The 20,889-nt window shown below is 34.6% G+C and overlaps 1 protein-coding gene across 1 annotated transcript in view; it reads right to left on the bottom strand.

Annotated features, from left to right (window-relative positions):
• Nucleotides 1-20,889, bottom strand: part of FER (FER tyrosine kinase) — a 313,312-nt gene that overhangs the window by 272,073 nt on the left and 20,350 nt on the right. The window contains exon 3 of the mRNA XM_087815481.1: nt 4,783-5,050. Coding sequence (XP_087671607.1) covers nt 4,783-4,989 — 207 coding nt within the window. The 5' untranslated portion in view covers nt 4,990-5,050. The remainder of the gene's footprint in view (nt 1-4,782; nt 5,051-20,889) is intronic.

Genomic DNA, 20,889 nt, shown 5'->3' with positions numbered 1-20,889 from the left:
TATTGTCTTTTGTCTTTTTCATAATAGCCATTCTAACAGGTATGAAGTGATATCTCATTGTGGTTTTGATTTGCATTTCCTTCATGATGAGTAATGCTCAGCATCTTTTCATGTACCTGTTGGTCATTTGTATGTCGTCTTTGAAAAATGTCTGTTCAGATCCTCTGCCCATTTTTTAATTGGACTGTTTGGTTTTTTTATATTGAGTTGTATTAATTCCTTATATTTTGGATATTAACCCCTTATCAGATAAATGGTCTGCAAATATTTTCTCCTATTCCATAGGTTGCCTTTTAACTTTGCTGACTCTTTCTTTTGCTGTGCAGAAGCTTTTTATTTTTGCCTTTGTGCTTATTTTTGCTTTTGTTGCTTGTGCTTTTGGTGTCGTATCCAAAAAGTCATTGACAAGACCAATGTAAAGGAGCTTTTCGCCTATGTATCCTTGTATTAGCTTTATAGTTGCAGGGTTAAGATTTAAATTTTTAAGCCATTTCAAGTTAATTTTTGTGAGTGGTGTAAGATAGGGGTCAATTTCATTAATTAGCATGTGAATATCCAGTTTTTCTAACACCATTTATTGAAAAAACTATTCTTGGCTCCCCTGTCATATTTTAGTTGACTATATATGCATGGGTTTATTTCTGGACTCTCAATTCTGTCCCACTGGTCTGTGTTTTGTTTGCTTTTATGCCAGTTTCATACTGTTTTGATTACTATTACTTTATAATACAGTTTGAAGTCAGGAATTGTGATACCTCTGGGCTTTGTTTTTCTTTCTCAGGATTACTTTAGCTATTTCAGGTCTTTGTGGTTCCCTATGAATTGTAGGACTATTTTTTGTTTTTTTTTCTATTTCTGTGAAAAATGCCATTGGAATTTTGGTAGGGATTAAACTGAATCTATAGATGGCTTTGGGTAGTATGAACATTTTTAAAATATTAATTCTTTCAATCCATGAACATGGAATATTTTTCCATTTACTTATGTCTTCTTCAATTTCTTTCATAAATGTCTTATAATTTTCAGTATACAGATCTTTCCCTACATGGTTAAATTCATTCCTAAGTATTTTACTCTTTCTGGTGCTACTATAAGTAGAACTGCTGTCTTTATTTCTTTTTCAGATGGTTTGTTGTTAGGTATGGAAACACACTGATTTTTGTATGTTAATTTTGTATCCTGCAACTTTACTGAATTTGCTTATTCTAACAGTTTTTTGGTAGAGTGGATTTTCTATATATAAGATCATAACGTGCAAACAGAGACAATTTTACTTCTTCACAATTTGGATTTCTTCTATTTCTGACAGTTGTAATTTTAGATAAATAAGAAAACACAAAGTAAAATTTACCTTTAGTACAGAATAAAACAAGTTCTCAAAACAGCTACTAAACAAATTAAAAGATGTTTAATTTTACTCATAATTAGAGAAATATGAAGTAATCCTACACTAGATACCATTTTACCTACCAGATTAACAAAAATTCAAAAGTTTGACAGGACACTCTTTGGCCCAGATTAAGCAGAAACTGGCACTCTCCTATATTCTTGGTGGATATACAAAATGGTAAGATATACTTTAAAATGTTACACTTATATTGGCAATATGTAACAAAACTACATATACATTTACACTTTGACCTAGAAATACCATTTCCACGAATATACCCTTGAAGACACTCATAATGATACAAAAACACATCTGTAACAAAGTTATTCACTGCAGCATTATATGTGATTGCAAAATATTGTGAGCTATATAATCCCATACATAGTAAATTGGTTAAGTATCTATTCTCTCTGCTAAAAGGAACCAGGATTCCTAGGGTAAAGGGTTTATTCCTGGACTGGAAAAGAAAGCATTCAAGATGAGCATGGAAATATCTTATTTTGCAAGGAATCAAGAAGTGTTCACAGCATAATGGGGAAACGGTCCAGGTAATGGAAAGCATACATGACTGCCCAGGCTTCTATCTCCCAATATTTCCTCTAAAACCAATACCAACAACAAAAAGGGGAAAATAAAACCACATGAAAACCATGCCCTCAGGATTAAAGACAGATGGACACACTTCAAAATAACTTTAAGTAAGAAATAAAAAAATTACCAAAGCACAGAGTGGGATTTCTCACACTCATGTTCCAGATTAAAGGAACTGAAGAGATATAACTAAATGAAATGACAGATTGTGTATTAGATCTTGAATCAGGACGAAAAGAAAAAATTGCCAAAAGGGGACATTATTGGGACAATTGACAAAAGTTGGATATGGAATGTATTTTTGTTAATAGCATGGCAACAATGCTAAATTACCCATATTTGATATTGTATTATGGATATTTCCTTGGAAAATACATGCTTAAATATTTTAGAATAAAGGGGTATAATGCTTCAACTAACTTGCAAATCATTCAAATTTATACACACTCACACACACACACACACACACACAATTATACTGAGAAAGGAAGCCATAGAGCAAATATAGCAAAATGCTAACAATTAATGAATAGAATGGAGGGCATAGGGAACTCTTTGTTCTATTGGAAGTCTGCTGTACATTTTAGTTTTGTTAAATAAAGACATAAAAATCACTAGTTGCAAGACTTCTTCCAGTCAAGATAGAGAAACAGGAACAGCTTTATCTTCGTGCCTAAAACAACTAAAAACTGACCAAAGCATATTTAATACACAGCATTCAAGCCACTGGACCCCAGCAATGAAAAACAGTCAACCCTGAGAGACTATAAATAAATTAACCTAGCCCTAAGATTATCCCAGGCTACTGAATGGAGAAAATTTTCAGGCTACAGCCCAGGGAGAAAGAACCAAGCAGGACTCATTAATCTCTGTGAGTTAAAGAGACTAAGTTCAGAACACAGAGACACCAAGGTAGTCAGAGTACTGGAGAAGAGACTAGGACAGAGTACCAGACAGGAGAAAACTGCACAAAGAAAAAACTGCACAAAGAAAAACTCAGGAGAACTGAGAAAGACTCCCCCTTGGTTATTTAGCTAAGCATGTGAGGAAACTACGCCAAGGAAATAACTCGCCCATAAGGATCACAAGGAACAGCTCACATAGAGCCACAAAATCATGCCAGGCCCCAACAGCCAGAGTGAAAAACTTCATAATTTGGAGACCATCCTATGAGCACTGACAATGATCTTGCCTCACTAGAGGAGATACATTCACCCTAGATTACACATAACTCTAGCATCAACTAACAAACCTAAAGGCAAGGGCCAAAGAGATCAAACTGTCTCCAAGTAACTTAACCATATCCCAAAGCAAAGCTCAAGAACCTTTAAACAAATACAAAAATATTCAGTACCCAAATAGGTAAGATTCATAATACCTGGCATCAAATCAAAGATTACCATGCAGAAAAATACAACCCAAAATGAGGAGAAAAATCAGTCAATCAAAACTGACCCAGAAATAACACAGATGACAGAAGACAGGGACAATAAAGCAGTAACTATGGCTGTATTCCAATGCTCAAGAAACTTATTATTAAGTAGAGACATGAATGATATAAAAAGATTCAAATTGAACTATTACAGATAATTGAATTATTACAGATAATTCATTTATTTAAGACTTGCTCCTTTTCAATGTGGAAATGGCTCAACTACTCAATTTCTGTTTCCTTCTCTCCAGTTCCCTCACCCTAAAGTACAGGTTTGGGATAAAAGAAAGAGCTGAGTTTGGCAGGTATGAGAAGACAAAGAAATGGCACCATAGACATATTTAAATTTAAATATTGGTGAGACAGGAAGTGAGGCTGCCAGAGGGGAAGGAAGGAGGGAAAAAGTGACACTGCCAGAAGAGGAGCGGTCAGGGAAATGGTTAGAGTTCATCTCACTGACAGTGTTATTAAAGGGCACCAGAAATGAAAAATGTCTGAGATTAAAAATACATGGGATGTAATTAACAACAGATTTGACAATGCATAAAAACAGGATTAGAGAAATGGAAGACATAACAATAGAAGCTAACTACAATGAAACACAAAGAGAAGACAGAAAAATAAATAAAGAGTACCAGTAAACTGTGGAGTAACTTCAAATGGTCACATATATATGTAATCAGACTCCCCAAAGGGGAAAAGAGGGATGAGAGAGGCCTAAAAAATATTGTTTTTATATAATGGCTGATATTTTTCCAAAGTTGATTAAAACTGTAAACCCACAGATATAAGAAAGTCAACAAACTCCTAGCAGAAGAAACATGAAGAAACCTACACAAAGGCACATAAGTTGATTAAAATCAGTGATAAAGAGAAAAGTTCAAGCACAGCCAGAGGGGAGGAAAAAACATAAATATTTCATCAGCAACAATGGAAGGAAATAATACCACAATAACTTTGAAGTAGTATTGAAAGAAAAAGGTACAAACTAGAATTCTGTAAACAGCAAAAATATTTTTCAAAAACAAAGACAACACAGACATTTTCACACTTACAGAACCTGAAAAAATGAATTATCAGCAGACTTCCACTATAAGAGTGTCAGTGGAAGTCCTTCAAGCAAAAGGAAGCAATACCAAATGGACACCTAGATATACACCAAGAAATAAGGGGACTGTAAATTGTAACACAATGGGCAAATATAAAGACTTGTGTTTTTATTATTTAAATTATTAAAAAGATAATCAACTACCTAAAGCAATCTTAATAATAATAAGCTATTGTGGGGAGTTTACCACATATAGTATGACCTATTTGCCTTAAGCACAATTATGAGGCTATACATAAATGATGAAATTATTCCTCTTACCTTGGATACATTGCTGACATAATTCACTTGGGTAGTACTTTCTTTATCAACTTGATTACAAAGGTTCTGTAAAGTAGATGCATATTCTTTATCACTTTTTATCCTCAGGGCCATGAATTTCTTTACTGTTTCCAGTAACCGTAACTCCCAGTCTTGCAATTTTAACACAGCTTCATGTGAGTTCTTCAGGTCACTCCCAAACCCCATTTTTGTACGGCACTGTCTTCTCCTCCACACTGCACAAGGGAGCCTTCTAATCAGCACATATCTGTGTATGTAAACAGAAGAAAAAAATGTTAAATCAAAAGAAAATTAGTCCTCAAAACAAAGTTATGGCTCATTTTAGGGTAAAAAAATAAAATCACTACAACTGAATGCTTTCACACCAAAGATCAAGAACAAGATAAGGATTGTCCAGTCTCACCTCTTCTCTTCAACATTGTTCTGGAGGTTCTAGTCAGTACAATGAAATAAATGAAGTAATTTCTATTAAAACTGGAAAGGAAGAAGTAAAACTATATTTGCAGATGACAAGACATTTTAGATGGAAAATCCTAAGCAATGCAATAAAAAAGTATTAAAACTATTATTAGAATAAATAAATCAATAAGATTACAGGGTATGAGATCAATATACAAAGATCAAGTGTATTTCTATACACTGATCAACCCAAAAACAAAATTTTAAAAAAATGCTATTTACAACAGCATCAAAAAGAATAAAATGTTTAGAAAAAAAATATAAAATAAATGCAAAACTTGTATTCTTACAACTACAAAACATTGTTGAAATAAATAAAAGAAGACCTAAATAAATGGAAAGATTCATATTTCTGGATCCTAAAGAATTCACATTGTTAAGAAGGCAATACTCTCCAATTTGACCTACAGATTTAACTCAATACATATTAACATCTAAGCTAGCTTTCTTTTTTTTGCAGAAATTGACAAGCTAATCCTAAAATTTACATAGAAACTTAAGGGAAACAGAATAACCAAAAATAAAAAAAATCTTGAAAAAGAAGAACAAAATTGGAGCACTCACACTTCCTCATTTCAAAACTTACTGAAAAGCGACAGTAATGAAGACAATGTGGTACTGGCATATGGATAGACACAGACATCAATGAAGTAGAACAGAGGTTCCAGATATAAATCCTCACATTTATGGCTAAAATATTTTCTATAAGGGCGCCAAGTCTACTCAATGGGGAAAACGGTCTTTTCCACTAATGATGCTACTGGGATAACCGGATTTCCACATACAGGAGAATGAAGCATGATGCTTTCCTTAGAACATACACAAAAAATTAACTTTAAAGGGATAATAGATCTAAATATCTAAACCTATAAAACTCTCAGAAGAAAACAAAGTAAATCTTTATAACGTTGGCTCAGGTAATGGTTTCTTAAAACAAAAAGCACAAGCAACAAAACAAAACTACATAAACTGGACTTTAATAAAATTAAAAATTTTTGTACCTCAAAGGCCACCACCATCAAGAAAGTGAAAAGAAAATACACAGAATGGGAGGAAATATTTTCAATCCTATCTGACATGGGACTTCTATCTGGAATATATAAAGAAGTCTTACAACTCAATAATAAAAAAAGCAAACCACTTAAAGTGGGCAAAAGATCTGAAAAGAGATTTCTCCAAAAAGATTCACAAATGTCCAATGCACACATGAACAGATGTTCAATATCATTAGCCATTAGGAAAATACAAATCAAAATCACAGTGAGATACCACTTCACACCACTAGTATGTCTATAGCCAAAAAGACAGATAATATCAAGTGCTGGACACTGTAAAGAAATTAGAGCCCTCACATACTGCTAAGGAAAATGTAAAATGGGCAGTTTCTCAAAAGTTAAACATAAAGTTATTATATGACCCAGAAATACCACTGTTCAGTATATAACCAGGAAAAATGAAAACATATGTCCACACAAAAATTTGTACATAATGTTCAAGCAGAATTATTTTCAATAGCCAGAAAATGGAAATAATGTCCATCAAGTGATAAGTAGATAAATAAAGCATGATATCCATACAAATGAAATATTATTTGGCAATGAAATGAAGTATTGATATAAGCTACAACATGGATAAACCTTGTAAACATTAAGCTAAGTGAAAGAAGTCAGAATCAAAAGACTGACATACTCTATGATATGAAATGTCCAAAATTTATAGAGACAGACAGTAGATTAGTGGCTGCCTACGGCTGACAAATTTGGGACAAAGTGAGGAGTAATTGCTGATACCAGATTTCATTTTGAGGTGATGAAAATGTTCTAAAATTGATTGTGATAATAATTGCACAACTCTTTGAACTGACTAAAAATCACTGAACTGTACAATTTACATGGGTGAACTCTTCAGCATGTGAATTATGTTTCAGTAAGTTGTTTTAAAAAATCACTACAGCTTAACACGATCATCTAACGGTCTATTATCAGCAACTTCCCCAAAATATTCTGCTTGTTTGTTATAAATTCTGAAAACTATGACAGAATTTATTTTACTCTCCAGCCTTCTAGAATTTCAGGCAGTGAATCTTTCAGGGCAAGTCAGAAGAAATGAAGAAACACGATTTTTATGTTTAGTTCCGGCTCATCCATACCAACAGTCAATTTCTTGTTAATTCAGCTGTGAGCCTCTAAGCTACACAGAAAAATGAGAAGAGGTTTATCTCCCTAACCTCAGTGATATCATCTAAACAGATGGTAAAAATGTGGGTTTTCCAAATAGAGAACAAATTACAATTTTTCCCCAACTGAAAACTGTCCAGTTTTATGATCTAGCAAATATGTGGGGGAGGGCATAGTGGAAAACTGCACTTCATCAAAGTTTCCAAAGTAGCAACCAGGACACTAAATGGACCTTAACATAAATAAGTCAATGTAAAGTAATTGACTTACTTAACAGAAAGTAGGATAATTCCAGTTTCATTTTTTTCATTCTGTATGTAGTAGCTCTGAATATTTTATTTTGATGTGCTGTATCTTTAATGGGCACAAAAATTTACAAAATTTTTGGAACACTTTTGTTATTTTACCTACAGCTCAACTAAGTCTCAGTGAATATATACTTTATCTGGTCCAATGTTTTCAATGAAAGAATAAGGAACATGACTTGAGGCTGAAGAAAGGGAAAGGGTTTACTTTTTTTTTTAAACCATATATGAAATTGTAGCTCATTTTATTCAGTACTGGGATAAATATCACTTCTACTTCTAAATACATCTAGCTTTGACAATATTTTTTTCTTTTGTTATCAGAAATTCAGAAGGAGCTCAGAAGTATAAAATGAAGACAAAATCTGGAAGGTATATGAGAAGCACTCCAGCCTATCCTAAGTACTTATTTACATATACCAATATTCTAGGTCTGGATGAGTATAAAATAATTTAATATATGGTATCACTCTTTAAAGTACAACAAATAATAAAAAATTAAAACAACTCCATAATAAATTAATTGTTGACTTGGTAGAGCTTATAAATACTTTAGGAATTAAGAGAATAGTATCCTACAGATAATTTCATGATAGATGTCAAATGACATTTATAACACTATCCATTTCAGTAGTGTTTGAAATAACAAAACAAAAAACAGATGGATGGATGGATGGATGGATGGATGGATGGATGGATGGATGGATGGATGGATGGATTGGTGGATGGGAGGGAGGGAGGGAGAAAGACAGTCCTGGAACTATCCAGCAAAAAGAACTGACCAAGTAAATTACAATCAAGGCTGTGATATTCAACTATAACTGAATAATTCTAGGGAGAACCATTCAAATCATAATCTATGTGAATTGGTTCAGTGTCCAACCTTCGCAACCATATGTGGGAGTCCTGATCATGGTACATTCATCCTGTGGAATATGGTTCAACTCTAATAAAAAACGAGGAAACATTTTGTGTATTGATCTGGAACTATCATTAAGAATTACTAACTGAAAAAAGTAAAATACAGAACTTGATATTGTTTAAAAAGAAGGCAGAATAATAAAAATTAATTTTGCTTTTAAGTGCATAAAAGCATTTCTAGAAGAACCCATAGTCACTGGGGCACAGGAGTGGGAGGGAGACTTTTCACTCAATACCCTTTTGTGCATTTGAATTTTGTTCTAAGTTAATCTATTGATATTATTTTAAAAATAAATTAATTAAAGAATTTTTTAAGAGAAAAAGGAAAAAAATTAAAGCTTGACTAGCCAAGCAAAGTTCCCTGGAAATGGCAAGATATTAGCTGGAGCTAGAGTAACGACCATGATTAAGACTATAAAACATCAAAAAGGAAGCATATTTGAGGAAGAGCATTATGAGGCAAAAAAAGTGGGTATGAGGTGAAGTAAAGAAATAAATGTCTCTGAAATCAAGCTCTATGCGACAAGCATTTGGAAATGACATGCCAATTTCCCCCCTGCTATTCCACTGTTAAGGAAATTAATAAGGCTCAAACTCCCTGAATTAACTGGCTTTTAGATCAAAATAACAAAGTCATGAATGTGATTTTTAAAATTACTCTTTTGCTGGTGTTACATAAGTATGTTCAGCTTGTAAAATTTCAAGCTGAGGTGAGCACCTGTGTGTGATTTGTGCACTTTTCTCTAAGTATGTTATAGTTCAATGAAGAGAGGCACAGAGATAGATTTTAATCTGGAAACTACCTATAGAATTTCTTAAGGAGAGAAAAAACATGAAACATAAGAAGGCAAATTAATAAGTTATAGCAATATAGCTTGAGAAATTGATAGCGTCAGTGAGAATTAAGATGAAAGAGCCCTGACCTGGTGAATGGATTTAGGGAGCAAAAAAGAGGCAGACAATCCAAGGACAACTTCAAAGCCTTAATTAGAAATGATGACAATATTGATAGATATGGAAGAATGAGATTATGGAGCTACTTTAAAGAACATGCATTCATTGCAGCAGGAAATAAAATATTAAGGCCAAACATCCAAATTATAGGGAGTCAGTTGCTTAAAGGTTACAGATGAAACCAACAGGCTGAATGCTGACGGAAAAGCAGAGTCAAAGGCAACACCCATGAGAATCTGTCAGTTGAGGAATGAGAGGAAGAGAGGCCAAACAAAGGACAGAGATTAAGTAAGCAGAGGAAGAAGAGAGATTTTGCAGTTACAGATGCCAGGATGGAAAAAAAAAAAGTAGCTATATCAAATGTCAGAGGGAGTTGTGAAAACCGCAAAAAAGTCTATTTTCAAATTTTTACATAAAGTTGGTATAGTTAAAAGAATAAAAGAATAAAACTAGTGAAAAGAATAAAAATTATTTTTAAGAAAATCCAAACATTTAAACATATCATTAGCAAACAAAGAAGTACAACTATATGCCACAAGTTTTACAGCATGGTATCAAAGAAAAAAAGGGAAAATTCTGTACTCTCAGCAGCACGGCAATGTGTCCAAACGACCCCAACTTCAAGAAGATATTCTAAGTAAAAAGAGGTAACAAAATCCTGAGAATTCACTTTATTTTTTTAAATATGTTTTTATTGATTTTAGAGAGAGAGGAAGGGAGAGAAAAAAACACCGATAACAGAGAGAAACATCGATCAGCTAACTGTCCCTCCACGCCCCTACTGGCGATCAAGCCCGAAACTCAGACATGTGCCCTGACCAGGAATGGAATCGAGCCAGCGACCTCTGGTGCACAGGATGACGCCCAACCAATTGAGCCACACCAACAGGGCAAGAATTCACCTTAGATACACCAATAAAAAAGAAGAGTGAGTAGGCCAACCTAGGGAAAGTCAAGAATATATCTGAGAGAAGACTCTCTGTACCAGGACAAAACCTTAGAAAGCACAAGGACAGCAGCCTGGGCTTGCCATTTTCCAGGGCTCTGTGAACTGGTGTATGAAACTAAACCCAGGAATACAGATGTTTAATGGACTCTCTTAAGAGACGGTAAATCTCAGGGCAACAACAAGGCCAAACTCAGCCCCAGCCAATATCATCCCACTCCTCTACCTCCATGCTCACATGACAAAGAAACCAAAAGTAAAAGCAAAACCTAGCTTCTGGTCCAGACAAGATGCCGCAGACCATTTTCCAGCTGCAGTCCACAAAACACAACAATAAACACTGGAAATGGTGCAAGAGACAAACAAAGAACTCTGAAAGGTGGAAAGAAGGCAAACTCCTTTGGCCCTAGGACTGGAAGAGTAGCACAGAGGGAGTGTCTTGTGTTTCCCTCCCCCAACAGAAGGTCACCCAGACCCAACTTTTCCCAACTTTGGGTCTAGTGACAGAAGGCAGCCCATATAACCTAAGTCCTCCCAGGGTCCAAAAGGCGTCCCTCTGACAACATTGGGCAAGCCAGGTACCACCAGCAAGGGAAATGGATTATGAACCTCACCAAAAATAAACATTCAGGGGAAGCACTTTCTTTTCCCTGATAATCCTGAGAATCCCCCTTTTCTCTAAAAGAAATCAAACCAGACAGGAAGAACCAGCTAGAGAGACCCAGCTATAGCAAGCAGCCAGGTCATGAACTCTCTTTGTCCCCATAGGTCCAAGGATCTCCTTCCTTACCCAGAGAAATCAGAGCAGGCAAGCAGGACTAGCAAGAGAGACTCAGCTTTAATAAAAGGACCAGGCCAGGAAGTTCCTTGTTCTCCATGGGCCCAAGACTCTCCTCTCCTTCCCAAAGACATCAGGGCAGCTAGGGGGCAGGGTAATGAAATCCTATCTTATCCCTTCCCTACTAATAGATACCCAGTAGCTCAGCCTAAGAAAAATATCTACTCACTGAAGCAGCACCAGCAGGAACCAGGGGAAGCCCTAGTGGTAACAGATAAATAAAAATAGCAGCAAAAAGACTAAAAATTAAACTATCCTTAGAAGCGCGGCCCACAAAAATAGGCCTAGACCTGCAAGCTAAACCTAAACGATTGCCCATGGAAAGAAAAGATTGAAATAGGAGCCAGAGTCTCCTAACATAATAAATAAAATATCTAGGATTCAATTGAAAATCACCTGTCAAACCAAGAACCAGAAAAAAAACACAACTTGAAGGAGAAAAGGCAACTAATGCCAACACCAAGATGAATCAGATGTTGGAATTATCTGAAAAGGATTTAAATCAACCATCATAAAAATACTTCATTAATCAATTAAAAATTCACTTAAAACAAATGTAAAAATAGAAAATCTAAGCAAAGAAATAAGAACTATAAAAATAACCAGATGGAAATTGCAGAAATAAAAAGTTTAATGACAGGAATTAAAAACTCACTAGATGGGCTCAGCAGTGGCATGGAGATGACAGAGGATACAATCAGTGAATATAAAGACAGAGCAAAAGAATTCAATCAAATAGACTGGGGGGGGGGGACAAAAAACATAACAAAGCCTTGCAGACCTGTGGGACAACAACAAAAGATCCAATATTTGTATCATGTGAGTTCCAGAAGAGAAGGAGAGTTGTCCTGAAAAAGTATTCAAAGAAATGTATCCATCTTGGTGAATAACTATATATAGATACAGAAATAAAGACAGTGTAGTATTTGGTAAAGAATAGACAACAGATCAATGGAACAGAAACAGACCCACACAAGATCTGAAGCTAGACAGAGTTCTTAGACTTGATACAAAAATAATCCATAAAAGAATAAATGATAAATTGGGCCTCATCAAAAGTAACTTTCTCCCTGTGAAAGCCCATGCGAAGGCTAAAAAGACAAGCTACAGACTGGAAGAAAATATTTGCAAAACACATATCTGACAAAAGACTAGTATCTAGAATACAAAAGATCTCTCAAAATTCAACAACTAAAAAGAAAATCTAACTTGAAAATGACCAAAAGAGATGAACACCTATTTCACAGAAAAGAATATAAAAGTAGCAAATAAGCACATGAAAAAAAATGTTCAGCGTCATTAGCCATAACAGAAATGCAATTAAAACCATAAGGAGATATCACTACATGCCTATTTTAATCTGTCTGAATGGTTAAAACAAAATACAATGACGGCCAAATGCTTTTGAAGACATCAAAAAACAGGATCACTCATCTGTTGCTGGTCAGAAGACAAAATGATACAGCCACTCTGGTTTCTTATAAAACTAAACATTCAACTGCTACATGATGCAGCAATTGCACTCATGGATATTCATGCCAGATAAATGAAAACATATACTCACAAAAATCTGCACACAGATGTTCACAGCAACTTTATTTGTAATAGCCTGAAACGACTCAGCCAACAGGAGGCTCTACCCTGGAATACAATTATCTACACTAAAGAGGAACAAAGTATAGGCAACAGCTTGGGTGAATCTCCAGGAATCCCGCTAAATGAGAAAAGCCTATTCCAAAAAGTTACATACTACATTCCACTTATATAACATTCTTGAAATGACAAATTTTGAAAAAGGGCAGATTAGGGTTTGTCTTAGGCCGGGGGGGGGGGGCAGCAGGGGGAGGGGGGAGGGGGGCAGCATGGGGCAGGGGGAGGGGGGCAGCATGGGGCAGGGGGCGGGGGGGAGTGTGGTTATAAAAGGGGAACACAAGGGATTCCAGGAGTGTTCCAAGTGTTCAGTACCTTGATGGTAGTGGTGGATACATGGACCTAGACATATAATAAAACTGTATAGAACTTAATATACACACAACAAATGAATACAATTAAAAGAGGAACATGAATAAGATTAGTGGATTTGTATCAATGTTAACATACTGGTGGTCATACAGTACTATAGTTTTGTAAAATATTACCATTGGGGGAAACTGGACAAAGTGCACAAGAGATTATTATTTCATACAATTGCATATTAATCTATAATTACCTCAATAGAAATTTCCATTTAAAAAAAAGTAATGCCCAGACCTCAAACTATAGGTCAGAGAAAGAATAATAATATGGGGAGGGTGTCACAAATTCAGCAATATTCTTCTAGAAGTAACAGGACAGAGTTGCCTAGGTTAACCATTAGGAAGATGAAAAGAAATGCAAAAGAATCACACAGTCTGTCATGAGGTAGGCCAAAAATTATGAGAGAGAACATGGGGGGGGGGGCAGTGAGAAGGGTGGATTATATCACACTGATTTGTAATATAAATTCCACTTGGGCAGAGAATTACTCTGTTCTGTTCCTCACCATATCCCCAGTGTTTAAAACAGTACTTTGCATGCAGTACACAAAAAAAGCTGTTAAATTAATTAACTGGCCCCTACTTTGCACTCTTCAATCTTTAGGATACTCAGTAACACCAGGTATTAATTTTCTTATTACTTTGAATATTAGGTATTACTTGTACAACTCTAACGTACAGCTTAAAATTCAAACTCCTTTACCTGGTCATTGAAGCTGGCCCCAGACAACCTTCCACCCTCAGTGACAGTGCCACAACTTAGTACTTATGATTCCTTAAATGTCTTATGATCACACCTCAGTGCTTTTGCAAATGTTGTTCCTTCAGTCCAAATATTTTTCCTTCCTTGTCTGCCTGGAGAATTATCAACAACTAAACTTTAAAGTTGTATTCTCTGTGAAGCCTTCTCTGACCATCCCCACAACCACAAACACAACCATCCCAGGGCGACTTAGGTGTTCCCTTTTCTCAGGTCTCAGGGATCACATATTTATTGGTAATTAATGCTTCTCGCAGTACATTTAAAGTATTTGTTCAGATATATTTCTCCCATTAAACTATGAGGTACATAGAAATCAGAACATCATGGATTTTTCATCTTTATATCACTAAGGCTTAAATTACTACAAAAATACAGGAGGTATTCAATTTATTACAAATAATTACAAGAGCAAACCCAGTTTTTAAAAAAATTTGTAAATGAGATTTTAAAATAAAAATTTATGTAATTTAGTAGATAGTAAGTACAAATCAGGAAGAATCAGAGTATTATACAAAAGTGTACTCATGTTACTAGCAAAGATATCTAAAAAAGTGAAAGTAAAAATCTTAATAAACTACTGACTGTTTAGATTTATTTAAATCTATCTTATTTAATGGTGTTCAGTTTGGCATTTAGGATCAAGTAAGTTATGTTGAATTTTCAATTCATCATAAATAATATTAAAAACTTTAAAAGAATCATCAAAAATTGCTATATTCTCAAAACTTACAAGTTCATTTTGTATAAAATAGCTCTACAAACACATTTTTCTAAAACAAAAATGGAAGTTATTAAATAGCAAAATATAAAACACATAACAAGTTTCCTTGGCAGGATAATAGAATTCCCATGGTATTTCCTGTAAATATAAAGGTATATGCAAGTATTTGTTACAAATACCTCCTGTTTTTCAACTTTTGGCTCAACAACTGGCGACTTTTATATTCTCCAACTACACAGATGGAAATATTGTTTTTATATAGCATAAATAAAGTTTAATATATATTGAATTTTTTTTCAAGTAAGGCTGATTTATTTTAACACAGATAATGTCTTATAAACAGATTATATTTCTTTAATTATTTCCTTTATTTTAATATTGATAAAGAAACATACCACTAAAGGTATGCTAATTTAGAAAAATCAGCAAACAAATGAATAAAAACTTTGTAACAGAAACAGGAAATCTTTCATTCTTCCTCACCAGGTATTCTCATGAGCAAGCAAGGAATTCAATAGAGCTTGAATTTATTTTTTTACTGCCTTATTTCTTTTTTGTAAGAGTTAGAATTAATAATCCTTGACTAATAAAACCTATCAAAACCATTCTGTGGTTCGAGTTATTTTACCAGAACATGTTTGTTCACTGATAAAGACTATAAAATCATTAACCAGCTAAAGTACAAAAATAATTATCTAATGGTATTGCTTACCTTTTATAAGCTTTAATATTTAAAGAAGTCAGAAACGGTGAGTCTATCTGAACAAAATGTCAAGCTGCCTGCAGCAAGACAGAAACAAAGTCACCACCCACTATGCAAGTAATAACCACAGTTACAAACCAAAAAACTGACCACATGTGAATACAAAGTGAGGTGCTGTTTCAGAAGAAGTTAAACAGGCAGGAATGAACAGTCAATTTCACTCTGAAGACAACATCATTCATTAACAGCTAAAATATGCTGACCTTGGCCACCTTACAGATACAGTATTTAAAACTCCTCGTATGCTTTCTTTATTTGAAAATGTTGCTTCTAGCTTAACTTAAAAAGAAATTAAATTCAACGAAAACAGCACTGGATTGGGCAGCCTATTGGAACAGCATTAATGGATGATAATGTCCCACTGAGAAAGAACACTGACTACATACACACTGCACAAGTCTATAAACGAGTAAACATGTTTGCTTTTAAATTAACTTTTTTTCATTTTAAAAGTGTATTTGAAAGTACTGACATTTAAAATTAAGGAGAGCAGAATTCTTAACAGAATTTTTTTCTCTGTTTTAAAGGATTAATATAAATCAACAAGTATTTATTGAGTAACCATGGAAGAGATAATATTAGGGATATAAAGATGAATAAAATCTTAATTACTGCCTTCAAGCAATTTACAGTGTATGAAGAATAAATAGGTAAGTTCACAGGTAATGATGATACAATTCATTCAAAATTCATTCAACAACATCTATTTGCCAAGAATATTTCTCAGTGCCAACAATACCAAGACTCATAAGACTGCCGTCCCTAGTCTCAAGAAGCTCACAACCTATTAGGGGTGACAAACCTAGAAACAAATGTCATATAATTCAACAGGTTCACAAATACAAATTGGTTATGGGTTCATTGGGAAAACAGAGTTCATATGCATGACATTCCTAATGGCCATCAGGGAGAGGTTCACAGAAATAAAAGCGTGAGATACAAAGTGTTACAGAGACATGGAGAAAGGAAAGCATAGCTGGGTAGAGGATTCAAGCCTTTGTTAAAGTAGAGAACATCGTTTTGCAATACATATATGTATCAAATCATCACACTGTACACCTTACACTCACACAATATTGTATGCCGATTATATCTCACTAAAGCTGGGGAAAATAGTAATTTTTAAAAAAATAACATCTCCACAAGCCTTGAGGGATACTTACAAAAGGAACACACACACGTGTGTGCCTATCTATAAAGGTGTATGTCGGAGGTGGCTTTGGAAACAGCCCCAGGCTGAAATCCTAATTCTACCATGTAAGCTATGTAACAAGGAACGATAATTAACCTGCCAGAAGCTCAGCTTTCTTATCTTCAAAATGGGGATAGTAACCTATGTTGCAGGGTTGTTGTGAAGGTTAGATGAGATAAAGTAGTTAATGCGTCTGACCTTCGGGAGACTTATTAAAAAGTAGTCATTACTAATAAAATACCCACACAAGAGAGGCCGTGGCAGAGCAAGTGATGGAGGAACATTTCTTTCTAAGTAGTTTAAACATGAGCAATGCTATACAGGTAGAAAAATGGGGAATGTGTTTGTGAAACACGGCTAATTGGAAGGAAAAGAGGAACAAAAGGCTTAAAAAATCACATATGACCAGAACGTATACAAACTTGTATGCCCTAAATTCTAGAAATATGACTGTTATCTAGATAACTCAACCTTTTGCTCTTTCTATATGATCAATTATTATAAAAGAGTTCAAGTTTCAAAGTAAGATCAAACAACTTTTTGTCCTTCAAAGAGAGTAGCAGTGTGGAGAGAAGTCAAAATAATTACAAACTCCATATGTGTACTTTCACATAGGTTCATTAAAAGCACACACTAACAGAAAGCAACCATCAAGGTCCCATCAGTAATAAGTTAAATGAACTAAGCCAACGCCAGTCCCACACACTACAGTAAGACAGCCTCTCAGGGGACCCAGATCAGACAACTCCAGATGAGAACATGGAGGAAAGTAAGGTGTGATCCCCAATCCCCATATTTTCTCTATAATCATACCCTAACAAATGTGTTTTCTTCCCAAATTGTTCTTCTAGAATTTAGTTTTTTAAATAAACTTCCCTAAATCTCTACTCTCTAACTCCTTACCCTATCTGAAATCTGGCTCTCCCAAAACACAGTGCTCTCAGGTGGAGACTGCACCTTCCCTACATTCTACCACCCATACTCATGAGTCTGGGGTGGGGGAATGAGGGGTAACATTGTCCTGATTCCTTAGTGTCATTTCCAAATCACTGCTCTTCCAAACTTACTGAAAAATCTCTTCTCCATTGAAATTTACATCATTCAGGTTTACCAAGTCCTATCCCACCTAGCTGTTATTGGTCTCCAAATCTTCCTCTCAATCTCCACTTGTCCCAAAACTCTATTCTCTAACACAACTCTTATATTCATCCATGGAGATTTTAACCTCTAGTTTTCTCTTCTCTAAAGACTCATTTGATCCAACTCCATTTCAACTACCCCTGCTATTGCACTAGCCTGAATCTAAAACTGTTCCATCTCTGCAACAGAGAATTTTAATATTCTAGTTTTAGGCCGTAACCTACTACATTCCATCTCTCTGGTGTCATAACTGCTTCTATACCTACTCTTTGACCTCAAAGAAATCTCTAGCCACGCACTCATCAAACTATATTCCCTAAAATGTATCAACTCCCCCTAGATCCTCTCTCTCTTCTAAGGTGAACATGCCACTTATCATCCAGAACAGGGATACTTTTAAGAGTGAAAGAGGTTCTGTTCATTATAACCCAGGCTCCTGAACCAATTCTAGCTCTAATTTAGCACTTCGATAATAAATCAGTCTAACCAGAGGTCCAACCATTACTGTTGTTGCCCAGCAAAGGAATCCTTATCTTGTTGCTCTATGTCTTAGAAAAAAAGTCTTTCATTCATTCATTTATTGATTCATCCAATAAGTACTTATTAAATGTCTGTAACATGCCTGGCACTGAGTGAGGTCCTGAGTACACACAGATAAAAAGTACTGGTCGCAGCTTCAGGGAGCTTATTAGAGGAGAAGCAGTTTAAACACATAACAATAATTGCTACAAGGAATTCCTATACAAAGAGTAGTACAAGCACAGAAGTACAATCCAAGCCTCGCTGGAGCAAAAGGAAGGAAAGTCTTCACAGACGTCTGTAAGTCATCTAGAGTAGTCCCTTCTTCACTGACACTTTTCTCTTTTCCTCTCAACCAAAAGATGACTCTCCTCCCTTTGAAAATACTGCTTAAAGGTTACCGCCAAATCCTTGCCAAAAAAACTCCAATTATTCGTAAATGTCATATAATTCTTAAAGAAAACCAACCAAATCTGTGAAACTCAAAAGCAAGCAAGTAAAGAAAAATAAATACTCACTGAATGCCAGCTCTACACAAGTACCAGAGAGAGTAAGTACTTAAATCTTTTCTCATTGTGCCTAGCTCTGGTTGTCTCTACTAACTTGCTTATCACTTACCTCCCATTTGAAATTATGCATTTTTCAAAAACGAATACTTAGGCTGCTACAGTCACTAGATATATATTCCTAGGTATAACCAACTGGTTAGAATCTGATGGAGGTGCATAATGGTGGGGAGGGAAGGAACTCTCGCAGACTTCTATTGTTTTAAAAAATTTCAATCCCTAACTGGTGGCAATGTACCAAATATAACATGAATTTCCTAGTTTTCTTACCTTTAACATTTCTTAATGCAACCAAATGTAAAAACTGCAGACAATGTATATTTAAAGTTAGAATACTATCAGCAGATTTTTCAGCAGAAACTTTGCACGCCAGAAGGAAATTAGATGATATATTTAAAGTGCTGAAAGTGAAAACTTCAAACAAAGAATAATAATCTACACAGCAAGATTATCGATCAGCATCAAAAGAGAGAGACTTTTCAAGAAATGCAAAAACTAAGGGAGTTCATCACCACTAAATGGGCCTTACAATAAATGTTAAAGGGACTTATTTAAGCTGAAAACAAGGCTACTAATTAGTAACAAGAAACCATAAGAAAGTAAAAGTCTCACTGATAAAGGTAAATATATAGGAAAGATAGCAAACTAAATCAATTACAAAACTAATATGAAGGATAAAAGACAAAGTAGTAAAAATAATAACTACAACAATCAATAAAGGGTCACAAAATAGAAAGATATAACATCTGACATCAATAACAAAACATGAGTAGAGGGGAGTAAAAACATAGTTCTAGAATGTGTTCATACTCAACTTGCTATCAACTTAATATAGACAAGAATATACATGGGCTGATATATGTAAGCGTCATGATAACCACAAAGCAAAAACCTATAGTAGATACACAAAAGATAATGAAAATGGAAACAACGTAACACTAAAGAATGTCATCAAACCACAAGGAAAGAAAAATAAGAGAAAACAACAAAACAGCTGGAAAACAATTAACAAAATGGCAATAACTACATACCCATCTAGAATTACTTTAAATGTAAATGAACTAAATTCTCCAATCAAAAAATGTAGAATGGCTGAATTAATAAAAAAATAAGACCCATCTATATGCTGTCTACAAGAGATTCACTTCAAATATAAGGACACAGAAAGTCTAAAAATGAAGAGATGGAAAAAAGATGTTTCACACAAATGGAAACCAAAAGAAAGCAGGAGTAGCTATGCTTATATCAGACAAAATAGACCGTGAAACAAAGACTGTAATAAAAGACAAAGAAGGACATTTTATGATAAAGGGGTCAATTCAAAAATAAGATACAATATTTGTAAATATACAGGGGTAGGAAAAAGTAGGTTTATAGTTATAGAAATAAATAAGAAAATAACTAATACATAAAACAAAAATAAACTTTGTTTTGCATACTCACAACTGTAAACCTAATTTTACCTACCCCTGTATATGCACCTAACATAGGAGCACCTAAATATATAAAGCAAATATTGACAGACCTAAAGAGAGAAATCAACAGCAATACAATAATAATAGGTGACTTTAATACCCCATTTACAACAATAGACAGATCATCCAGACAGAAAATCAATAAAGAAACATTGGCCTTAAACACACATTAAAGTTAATCCCCTTAATAGATATACAGTAAACATTCCATCCAAAAGCAGCAGAATATCCATTCTTCCCAAGTGCACATGGAACATTCTACAAAATAAATCATATGTTAGGCCACAAAACAAGTCTCAATAAATGTAAGATTGAAATCATATCAAGTATGA

The sequence above is a fragment of the Miniopterus natalensis genome, chromosome 3, assembly GCF_054644295.1.
Source record: "Miniopterus natalensis isolate mMinNat1 chromosome 3, mMinNat1.hap1, whole genome shotgun sequence".
Classification (NCBI taxonomy): Eukaryota; Metazoa; Chordata; class Mammalia; order Chiroptera; family Miniopteridae; genus Miniopterus; species Miniopterus natalensis.
This window is presented reverse-complemented; position numbering and strand designations above follow the sequence as displayed.